Source organism: Dermacentor albipictus, chromosome 7 (genome assembly GCF_038994185.2).
Source record: "Dermacentor albipictus isolate Rhodes 1998 colony chromosome 7, USDA_Dalb.pri_finalv2, whole genome shotgun sequence".
In the NCBI taxonomy this organism is placed as follows: domain Eukaryota; kingdom Metazoa; phylum Arthropoda; class Arachnida; order Ixodida; family Ixodidae; genus Dermacentor; species Dermacentor albipictus.
The window spans coordinates 52,076,404-52,088,579 of NC_091827.1; the positions used below are offsets into that span (position 1 = coordinate 52,076,404).

The window sequence follows — 12,176 nt, forward strand, 5'->3', positions numbered from 1 at the left end:
TTTTCTTGATGAATAAGATATTCACTTTCAAGGATGTGTGTATATATATATATATATATATATATATATATATATATATATATATATATATATATATATATATATATATATATATATATACAGTATGCCTGGGTATTACACCAGTAATATAAGTTATATTCGGTTTGCGCGAAGCCGTCTTTAACTTAACGTTCACCTAAAAATTGAACAGTAATTCTACAGCATGATTGCAGTACCAGCGACAACCATAGACACTTTAGTGTGACAAACTATGCATATGAATTGTACAATATTTCTTTGCTCTTACCTACAATTCCTGCCTTTCTAGCCATAATATTTACTTTATTTTAGAGAGCATAGGTGCTACTTGTACAGACTGCTATATTTTAAGTGCGTTACATGATATCACTCGGTTTCATAACACGGCCAGCATCGCTCGAGCTGCTTTCTGCGTTACTTTACAAACTTAAAGAACTTAAGGAACAAAAATCTTCCACAATGCCAAAAATAGAGTGCATCAACTGCTGCCGCGCTCTTTCGGTGGTCGTTCGCTCTCTGTGGCGTAAATGAATGTACATTACGGCCCACCACTAAAGATAGGATCCTTACAAAACGTGCGCATTTCTGCTTACTCAGCGGAATAGTGAGTAAACAATCCCACAATTCTTGCACCATTATTTCTTTCATGCTGCGAGAAAACAAGTGTTAAAACGCGTCTCTGTATGCGATATTGTAGTCTTTTCTTTTTTTATTTTCCTTTTTGTGGTAACAGGATCACTGAAAACTGATCACTGATCAGTTTTCAGTGATCATCCGAAAACTTATCACTGGAAACTTTCATATTTGTTTTCTTTAAGATATTACCTGTTCTGAAGAAATATAGAAGTTCTCGTAACTGCACAAAGTGCTGATGCACGTCTTCTAACATACATAGAGTACTTGGTTGCACAATACTCATTAAACAACTTGTCCTAGCTTCCATCTAACACTATGATTGCTTGTGGGTGTAAAGGCAAAACATTCGTATTCCGAATAGCCTAAAGTGACCCCAGCATCTGTATTTGCTCTACATTTCGCAACTAATAGTGTCGTAGGTTACATGGAGAACAGATTCATTAAATTTCATGTCCTTTTTTTCCACACAATTAACACGCTGTGGTGTTTACTTTATACACTCTGCCCATTCGACATCAAATGAGCTGCGGGAAATAAATCACTTTCAAAGAAATAGTAACATGAGGTTGGGAAAAAATAACCTTGACAAACTTGGGGCTGGAAAACCAAAAGTGCAAGCTTCTTTTTTTTTTGTTCAGAGCTTTCGCAAATCACGCGAGTATATGGCTGATTTATATTCAAGATCACGTAAAAGTCGTGATATTCTATACTCTTCCTTTACCTTAGGCATTCCACATGACTGTAATGCACGAAATATTGTAGACAGCGTGGTTCTTATTGCAAGAAGACGCGTTAAAGGAGGAAAACTAGGATATTTCAGAGTAGTAGTCTTATTTAAAGGTGGAAAATGTTGCTTTTTAATTCATGAGGCTGTTTGAAGGGGGGAAAGGCAAAATAGACTAAAAGGACTATCTTTTCGGACGCACGTTACAGAAACATAAACGATGTATAATAGAGACCAAATAAATTGACACTGTAATTTTCTTTGCTCTGGAAGTCACTGGGGCTGTGTGTTTTAGCATGAAAGTACTTACAACAATTGCAGAAGCACCCTTGGTGCGATGGAGTGCACCAGAGTCTATAAGTAGACGGACAACGAGAATTCCGGATGGACTTGCAGGAAAGTTCATCCATGACTGGATGAAAATAAACAAACTGTTAGTGGTGAGCTTCAGTTCGAGAAAAACGGACAGCTATTATTGTACGAGCACATATTTTTTTCAAAATCTTGACCTAACTGCTAGATTGCACAGAGCAATACTTGAAAGCTTACTTACTTACTTGAGAGGTAAGCAGCTTATTACCACAAAGGTTAACGTGTATGCTCCCAGTGGAGCCTTCTGGAATCCATATAAATGAAAGTAGCTAGGAGGTATGAGCGGCAGCTTTTATTCCTGCACATAGGTAAAACATAAAAGAAGCGGCGCTAGATGAATAGGTTAGTGACAATACTGCCACATTTACCTAGACGAGGCACAGCTTAATAGCTAATTGCTTTCTCAGTATTATTTTCAAACGTGAAAGGGCGGATAGTGAGGAATATAAATTCGGTTACTACTGGGGATTTCATCGAGAGATTATGTGCCGGCTAGAATTTATAGAGCGATATTCTAACTTTCACTAAGCGGCGCGTCGCGAGGCCCTTGCGTGGAATAGTTGCCTTTTGTTAATGACGGAGTTCGAAGTTGACATAGCACGCACTGTACCGGAATGCTTTGTGAATGCGAGATTGTGCATTTTGTTTCAATTGGTTGTCATCTGAACCCGCCGAGAAACACATATATATATACATACATACACATATATATTTGCTTGTTTATGAAATGCAGCAAGCCCTGCTGTCGGCAATGGCAAACTACGCGTTCGCTTTGGTTGAAAATGAAATCATGGCCTTCTGTAAGTACAATATTTTTGTTTATTTTTGGAATTCAGAACTCTACCAGCTAGCTAATTAACGATATTCACATACCAATTTTCAGCCACGAGAGCTTCGTTAGAAATTTTATCACTCTCGTCTTCTAATTTTTTCCTTCGACTATTTTGCGTCTGCCTAATCCACATACTCATTATTGGTACTGAATGAAGTTAGCCATAACTTCTGTTAGATAGTACTTCGCTGCCCTCAGGATACACTTCAAACCGTGTGCAATACATGCTAAGTTTCTAAATGTATCGGTGGTATATATAATGCCATTGAGTTTGCTGGTAAAACTGTGTTAACGAAGTGACACTTAAGGCAGTGCGTCTGAGATCCGAAGACGTATCCCAAAAATGGTGTTACTATAAATTTGTCATACTGCTGACAAAAGAAATTGAACTCAGCCCCAGAGACCTGTTTCAAAATTGCGACAACTGCAATACATAAATGTTAGTAATATGTCATGCACATTGTGTGTATAACCCCCGTATGCAGAAATGCAACTTAAGTTGAAGCCCATGCTTGACTTGATCCGAGTGACGCCTATCGGGAACGCGCCGAAGGAAACGCAGTGAGCGTCTTTGGGCACGTTAAGGCCAGGCGTCAGCTAAATCGAGTCAAGCATGTGATTCGACTTAAGTTGCATTTCTGCATACGGGGGTTAAGAACTAGATTTTGTTTCTAAAGTGTCCCGTCTTCATCAGATCTTTTGGAATAACATTTTTCACTATGGGGCAACCACATGATAATGACACAATGTGATATTTGCTGTAGAATTTTTTTCATTCATTGGAATAGAAAGCTTATGATGAACCGCAAAATAAAGCATGTAGAAAAGTCATAAAAATATTCTTACCACAATTGCATGTGCAGGTTCCTGTCACGTATTGAAAACATGCGTATTTTGACGGCCATGGACACTGCTTGATACATGCGGATGCTTCTGTGTGGCGTGTGAAGCAAATGAAGAGCAAGTGCAATTTACATTGAAGAACGTCTAAGTGATTAAAGAAGAATGATTTACACTTAGAAACAAACTACACGTGGAGGATTGTTACAGAAAAATATAATAATCTATTTCGCTGTGGAGGAGACTAGTCAGTCGCTTTCACACTTTACTGAAAATGTACCTCTGCGTGCATCTAAATTTAGCCGATACATGCACTGAAGCTATGAAAGTGAGCATAGAGGTATGCACGTTCTTACACTAGAAATGGTCGCCTCGAGGGCGAAACATGATTCCGGTGATGGCAGCGAAACAGATTCAAGCTCCGATGGCGACGATGTTTTGAGTCACCGTGAGCTATCCGCACCTGCTCAACGGCGAGTTTTCTTTACGGCCTTGGGCAGTCTCCTTAGCTGCCGATCTTTTTGCACGACCTCAGATCTCTACTGATCGCCTTCAAAGTGCATACTTGGCTTCATTATTATGTGCTGCCATCAGCAGCAAAGAAACTTCCGGCCACTCCAAGGAGGCCCCCCGTAGTACATCTCGGCCCAGCACAATCGATCGGCCCAAGAGAGTTTGATATGTTTGGATGCATAGTCTTGTAATTGCGCAGCTACGCTCAGAACTATCAATTAGGAACAGGTGCAAGACCCTAGACGAACTGTTGAAGCATGTTCTTTGGATTTTACATTGGAGCATCCTCAGAAGATGCGGAAAAGGTGGAACTACAAAGCATATTACGAGGACCACGAAATTGCACAAAAACGAGACGTACTGTGGGAGAGAGAGAGAGAGAGAGAATGAAGAGGAAAGGCAGGGAGGTTAACCAGATATGAGTCTCCGGTTTGCTACCCTACACTGGGGATAGGGGATGGGGGTTAGAAAGATGACAGAGAGAGAAAGGAAAAAAAAACGAACGCGCACACATGGAGACACATACACAAAAGGCGTTCCAGTTAAAGTCGTTCACACAGGCCGGTAGATCGCAAGAAGCGCAAAAGCGCTTGCACGGCCTTCTTCTGTGACGGTAGGTCCTTTCGATGTTGCAGAATTCTTTTTTCAGATAGCGGTTGGTCGTCCAGTTGGTCTAGTTCCTGGCTGAGGCATGCCCTCTGTGGACTGTACTCCGGGCAGGTGCACAAAATATGGCCAATTGATTCTTCATGGCCGCAGTGGTCACAGGTTGGGGTGTCGGTCATCCCTATGCGGAAGGCATAGGCTTTAGTAAAGGCAACGCCCAACCAAAGTCGATATAAAAGCGTGGCGTCTCTACGGCGAAGCTGTGATGGCGCTCGAAGACTTAATGTTGGATCAAGTGAGTGCAGTCGCGGATTTCTTAAATGTGGCTCATTCCATTGCGACGCGGTGCACTGCCGAGCAAGTAGGCGGAGCTTCCGTGCAGCGTCAGTTCTAGAAAGAGGAATGGGGACGTAGCGCTCCTCAGTATGGGCTGAGCGGGCAGCGTGATCCGCCCGTTCATTGCCGACAATCCCGCAGTGAATTGGAAGCCACTGAAAGGTTATGTCGTGGCCTGCATCACTCATATGGTGTAATGTCTCTGTAATATGGAATATTAGTTGTTCGTGCGGTCCGCGTCGTAGAGGTGACAGTAGAGACTGCAGTGCCGCCTTCGAGTCACAGAATATAGTCCATTTGTGTGGCGGTTCATCACCAATGTGATGAAGAGCAGTAAAGAGCGCTGCGAGCTCTGCTGCTGTCGATGTTGTCGCGTGGGTCGTCTTAAATTTGATTGTTGTAGCTTTCGCTGGTATGACGATTGCCGCCGCGGAGCTGCTTGGAAGGACAGATCCATCAGTGTAAATATGCGTAGAGTCACGGTAGTTCTCGTACAAATATAGTAGCGTGAGCTGTCTAAGGGCTGGTGATGACAGATCAGCTTTTTTCGAGATACCAGGTATTGCGAGGTTGATTTTCGGCTGAGCGAGGCACCATGGAGGGATCGAAGGTCTCGCAGCCGGAGTGAAACAAGCTGGCAATGATTCATCATATGCAGTTATCGTTTGGCAGAAAGATGTGTGTGGCCTGTCCGCTGGTAGAGAGGCTAAATGGTGACGAGGAGTCCTGGCTAGATGCCTTATATGGGTCCTGAGTACTTCAATGTCAATGTGGGTCTTGACAAGGTGGTCTCTAGCGATTGCTATCGTAGCCACTGTTGAAGCACTCTGAGGCAGGCCTAGACAGATCCGGAGCACTTGACCCTGAAGACTTTGTATAGTGCGTAGATTCGTTTTGCCTGTGTTGATTATTGCTGGCAAGCTGTATCGCAGAAATCCCAGAAAAAGCACCCTGTACAGTTGTAACATGGCACTAGGCGACATTCCCCAGGTCTTGCCAGCGAAAAATTTGAACAGGTGGCATATGCCTGTCAACCGTTTTTTCACGTAAGATATGTGTGGGCTCCATGACAAGTCCCTGTCGATTATGACACCTAGAAACTTGTACGATCGGACCCGTCGTATTACTTGGCCATTTATCGTTACACTGTAGTTTGCCATGGGTTTGCGCGTAAATGGCACTAGTGCGCATTTCTCGGAGGAAATTTCCAGGCCTCGACTACGGAGGTAGACAGCAGTTTGTGTCGCGGCTTTCTGAATTCTCGCTCGCAGCTGTAGGCGTGTTACTGCAGATGTCCATATGTACCGTGGGAAAAGCGCAGAGTGCCCCTATGCTTCAGAAAATCCAGGAAGTGCTTCCCCGCACGGCACGATGTCCATATGTACTGTGGGAAAAGCGCAGAGTGCCCCTATGCTTCAGAAAATCCAGGAAGTGCTTCCCCGCACGGCACGAATAATGAACTTTTTGTATCCGAAGAACGGCGGTGTACTGAGAATTTATTTTCTCAGGCCCTATTTCTAGGTTCTTTTTCTTTGAAATGTATATTCTGAATTTCTTTTGATATGGTTTTTATAGATCCTTTCTATTGTTTTTTTATGAACTGGTCGCAAAAATCGCGCTCGCTAGAATTTTTTATGCTTTACCTAATAACTTTTTGTTTGGCAACGTATGTTTTTCGAAAGAGCATTTCATTATGCACAATATGCTATGCTGCAATGTGTGTTAGAATATTATTTGTAGTAGTAAATTATTTTTTCCGAGACCTATAAATAAACGACCATTTTCTCGCGGTGAGAAAAGAGTTAAGTCAGAGTTAAGCCCACATCCCATATTATAGGAGAGCATTTTTATTATGCTGTTTAAACAACCTCGCCTGTCGCCGACTGCGCTTACGTCGACGGCTTCGCAAGTTTGACGTCAGGAGAGCGGAATCAAGCCAGAATCACATACCTCTAGTTTATAGCGTCCAATGACATGCTTTGTTAGTCTTTAAACATCAATATCTAAAGAAAACTATAAGCAAGAGACGCTGACGAAGTCCAATGGTAGCGCATTATGACTTTGTATAAATTGGTTGCAAGTGACTAGTATACCCTCACAAAAACCCGAACTATATTGGCCATCAAGGAAAACTAAAACATATTGTTCACATTATTTCTTCCTGTGGGGAGTGTATTGGTAAGCAAAAAGCAGGACAATAATATTTGTGTTAACATTATTCAGTACTGTAATTCCTTCATTAGTAATTTTTTCGTTGAAGTACCTATAACTGAAAACTCCCTTCACCATATCAAAAAACACTAGTATCGCCTCTACATTGGCTTTATTGCTCTTAAGTTTGAGTCTTTAGGCTTCAGACCCAGCGTATCAAAAATGATACATTGGACTTCGTCGATACATGCATTACTTAACCAGCCTAGTGAAGCTACAGGGCGATTCGTTACGGAATTTTCGTATCAATAGCCTTTAATTGTTAGCGAAGAAAACGACGTGTGGATTTGATGGTTGTACGCTATGACCTACACGCTCGCGTGTTACCCGCTAAATTTTTGAGCTTTCCTCGGGAAACCACGAGAAATGGCTAATCTTGTAGCTCATGACGTTTGGAGACTGATAATGTCAGCAATATTTCCAGTTTCAGTATCAAAAATGTCTGTTCTTGGAGCCTTAGGGGGACCCGTTCACTGGCATTTCTAACCCCAGATTTCGCTTGGAGTCCGAAAGAGCGTTTATAATGTATACTGTATACTGTCAAATGTATACTGTCTTGAACTATACGTTGTACGCGTCCCAGAATTTTCCTGTGTTGGCCTTACATTGTGACACGGGTATTCGTGATAGGCTTTGGATGAGGTGCCTCCTTTAAGTAGATATATTAGGCTGACCGTATCCGAAAGGTGCTTGTGATTCCACCTCAAACCGCAGGAGCCCGCCACATTTACCGAAAGAAAGTATTCGGCGCCTCGGTTGATGCCCGGAAAACAATTATCTGCTTAGGACGTAAAGCATAGGCCTCGAGAGCACCGAGCACAAACATACGTTAAAGTGTGGCAAAGATATAGGAAAAACAGAAAAATTATATATATAGAAAGAATCCTGTCTTTATTCCGACAGGTTCCTTTTCCCATCGGCTTTGAATGCGTTGCTAGCCTATTGGCAACAATGGTGCCGCCTTTCATTGCGCCCCTAACAGGGGAAAAAAAGGCGTTCATCCCCTTTATGCGTTATGTCTTTCTGCCAATAGAACACGCTTACGTCCTCGTCGTTGTCGTGTGGTATGTGAGGGCTACATGTGCAACAAATAAAAAATGCGCACCAACATCTCCATCCACACGTACGCTGTAAATTTACGTCCAGCAAAACTTTGGCGCTGCGCTTAGGCGCCGCAGCCCAGCTATAGTTGTGAACAGTGATTGCATTAATGACAGAATGAATGCACGAGAGGTTGTGATCAGCTTTGATGAGACTGATGTTTCTTCAAGCTCATATTATGTTGCCATGAAATGTCGGACATCTTCGAAAACTCCAAAAGATTTCAATAATTTGAATATGCTCGCAAACAAATGAAGCGCATGCGGGAAACATAATGCTAAATTGCTGAAGTGGTTACGCTCGCAATGTGTACAACATTTCTATTTGTTCTCAGATGCCGCGGCTGATCAACTTTTAAAGGGGCCCTGAACCACCCCTCGGGCTTTGTCGAATAACATAGTCCGCGGGTAACATACGCTGCTGTGAACATCTCAGCCAAGTTTTGCCGTCTTACGCGGTGCGTTGAGCTCCCGAACGGATCGCGAAGTCACCTTTCTCTGAATCGCTCTCTTTTCAACAGAAGACCCTCTCCTGAGTCTCTTCTAGACTCACTGTGTTGTCATTCCCTTAGACGGCTGTTATTCGCTAATAGCTTACATCAAGCTGCGGTCGGCTACAACGTGTAGATACCGTGGTCGCCGCGGGGTGCCGCGACGAGTTTACTGGCTAAGCGCACTGCGACTCTCTGAGGGCAAGCGCGTTTGGCTTAAGTTTAGCGCGTTGTAGGCACCATAGACGCAGATCTTGTTGTCTACGTTAAAATCCAAAATGAAATTTGAACTGCGCGCCACGGTGACATTTAGAAGGCGGAGCGTAGTGGACACGCCCCACCGCGCCGTTGCCTTAGTAGTGTAAGGTTTTGAAGAAGGAAACAGAGCACAGCGGAGGCCATGTTTCATTGCCGATAACTCCAATTCTGCTGAACACATTGAAGTACTCTTTGCGGTAAAGTATTCCTGAATCAGCCTATTTACACTTTAAATGCATTTCTCCAGTTCTATAAAAAGTCATTCAGGGACCATTTCAGCTAAAATGTTTGGTCTTACTGAACTAGAAAACTACTTTTGGTGCCTTCATTATGTCATGCAATGTTTGTGGCGATGACAACTGGCATGGGTCAACAGCAAGAAATTAATGTGGCCATAACTAGGTGTTTAAATTGTTTTTTATTCATTTGGTGGCACGCATACTGTTGTATGAATTATGGATGAAAAGATTATACACTTGCCTGAAGTCGTTGCAATAATACCGATGAGCAGCAGGCCACAAAAAATTGGAAATTTCATCATGATATATAGCTGTAAATGCCACACATGCCAGTGTAAGCGTCATGAATCTACTAATATATATGTAGTTTTTACGCATGCACGTAGTTATATGGAAAAACAAAACAAAGAAAAATTCTCATGAAAATGCTTATCCACCTAAAAGCATGAAAAGCATTAAAGCGCTCAATAAAGTCATACCTAAGGATCGATCGCTACGGCACCAATTTCGCAAATTGGCTTACGGTAATATCGTCCGTGACTGGAGGCTAGCCGCACGATCTTTATTTTTCATTGTTCAACCTATACGTATGTTGAATACTTGATATTCCAGCGCTACAAGTTTTCAATAGGTAGTTTCTTGCCTACAATCTGCCTTTTTGCCTTGTAGTGGAGTGAGGAGGTGGTAGCTGGTGTGAACTACGAATCTGAATCAATAATTTTAAATCACAGTAGTTTCCTTTTGCACAGTTCGTACGTGCTTTAAATTAAAATTGAATTATGGGGCTTTACGTACCAGAACTACTTTCTGATTATGAGGCACGCCGTAGTGGGCGACTCCGGAAATTTCGACCACCAGGGGTTTCTTAACGTGCACCTAAATCTAAGTACACGAGTGTTCTCGCATTTCGCCCCCATCGAAATGCGGTCGCCGGGGCTGGGATTCAATCCCGCGACCTCGTGCTTAGCAGCCCGAAACCATGGCCACTAAGCAACCAAGGCGGGGTTTTTACGTTGTTAGCACTTCCAATTGCGATACTTTGTTTTTTACACAATTCATACGCGCTTTCTATTCCTTGATGTTTTCTGCTACTTCCATGCTGATGAGAAACGTCCTTCCTATTACTTCCTCAACGTAACAAAAAAAATTGCAGACACAATCTAAAAATGTTCTCAATAGGCAAAGTTAAAAAGCTATTTGTTCAGAAAAAAAATCATGTAGCTTGAAAGCGTGCATTTGGTGCAATGAGGACATTAAGGTAGGGCTTGTCGATTCAGTGCGTAATTCCTTAGCGAGGATAACCGTCAACAAACACCTGTTGAGGCGCCTGGGTCATCAGCTTCAGCGGCGACAGGGGGTCAGAGCGTCAGAAAAAAAAGAACGGCAATTCTTCTAGAGCGCTTCACCACAGCATATCACGAGTAAATCTTCAGATTCTCCAAGCACTCACGCCACAGCACATATCGCCAGGCCTGACTGTTCGCGTATACAAGCAAAATCATGCATGGTGTCACGAAGCCTCTACCAGAGCTAAGGAGCAGCAGAAGGGCCTTGCGTTGTCTTTCCTTGCGCAGTTATTCAGCGCTATTTCAAATAGGGTCCAGAATACACCGGTATGTTAAATAAATTTACGCCCTACGTTTTCTTTTTTTTTTACAGTTGCGAAATCTATATCTGTAACTCATCCTCTGTGAGATTTACGTTCGTATTGAAGGTCATTTAACTGATATATTTGGTGCTAGTCTTACGCGTCCTGCACGCATCCCGGCAACGTCAGAGCGCATGCCGTTTCTATCAGCAGTGAAAATCAGACCAGGTGCCACCAACTACAAAAAAGGATCAAATAGCCAACTAAAGCTATACCATCGCATAGACGTGCTTTCTATCCTTCCTTGACATTTTTGGTAGAACTACATTGAAAGAAACGGTTAATATTCTATGACAACAATGTAAAATATTTTTTCAGCAATAGTTCTTAGCAGGACCATATCACAATACAGAGCTTGCAGCTTGCCTTTAGCTAAATCTTGCTTTAAATACATAAAATTGAACAAGAAACTTTACCTCATTCATTCTTAATCTGTATAAACAACAGAACAAACCATATAAGTTATCGCTTCAGGGAACAAAACAAATGTGAACGCTTTGCTAGTGTTGGCCTATTTGTTCACTAGTGCAACGCATGCGGGCACGTTTCCCCTTTAGAACTATGTTCTTTCTATTCTTTAGCAGGCACACGCTTAGGAAACGTAAGGTGTTGTGCAGTTGAAAGGCGCTGGCAAATGCCCAAACTCGCTTTCGATGGCACTAATATGTAGAGATATACGTCGAATGCATTCTTGCGTTTTATGTGTATTCATTCTTGTGAGCTTAGTGTATAGTTAATGCCCAACAGGCCTTTCGTCAATGCATAACAACACAAGAGTCAGGTATGTCTAGCGATCTATGTTGTCCACCTCTCTCGTTTTCGCCCGTTCAGTTTTACCGTTCGGTATAACCTACTTAACCAACCCACACTAGCTATTCGAACAGGTTTTCTTGAAAAGGCTTTAGACGCTTCTTACAAACCGTATTTCTGCGAACAGAGAGGATAGCCACATGTTCTGCCTGTCGCATCAACCTTTTCGCATGATCTCCTGCACGCGCAGCACCCCAGTTGCAGTGTCTCCAGTCATGTAATAACAAGGAGAAATGCTCAACCACTTTTCCAAATTAGTCAGTGAGTTTCTTGAATTTCGTTACATCGGTAACGAAACAACTGCACTTCATTGAATGACACCATACTCTACGCTGTTATCGGCATCTGCGGACCACAGTTGTCGGACCCAGCCGTCGGACGCAACAAATAGATTGCGCGCAAAATAGATATGCTTTAATGACGCGTGAAATGCCCAAGGGACTTCTTCAGAAAAAGGGTGAACTGGATGTCGCAAAACCCCAATCACTTTGTCTGCACACTCGCATCACCACAGCGACAGC

The 12,176-nt window shown here is 42.7% G+C and overlaps 1 protein-coding gene across 3 annotated transcripts in view; it reads right to left on the bottom strand.

Annotated features, from left to right (window-relative positions):
• Positions 1-12,176, bottom strand: part of LOC135910140 (uncharacterized) — a 32,831-nt gene that overhangs the window by 785 nt on the left and 19,870 nt on the right. For all 3 annotated transcript variants that reach the window (XM_065442178.2, XM_065442177.1, XM_065442176.1), the window contains exons 6-8: positions 9,439-9,508; positions 3,450-3,536; positions 1,710-1,811 (exon numbers count right to left, since the gene is read on the bottom strand). In XM_065442178.2, the coding sequence (XP_065298250.1) occupies positions 1,710-1,811; positions 3,450-3,536; positions 9,439-9,508 (259 nt within the window). The remainder of the gene's footprint in view (positions 1-1,709; positions 1,812-3,449; positions 3,537-9,438; positions 9,509-12,176) is intronic.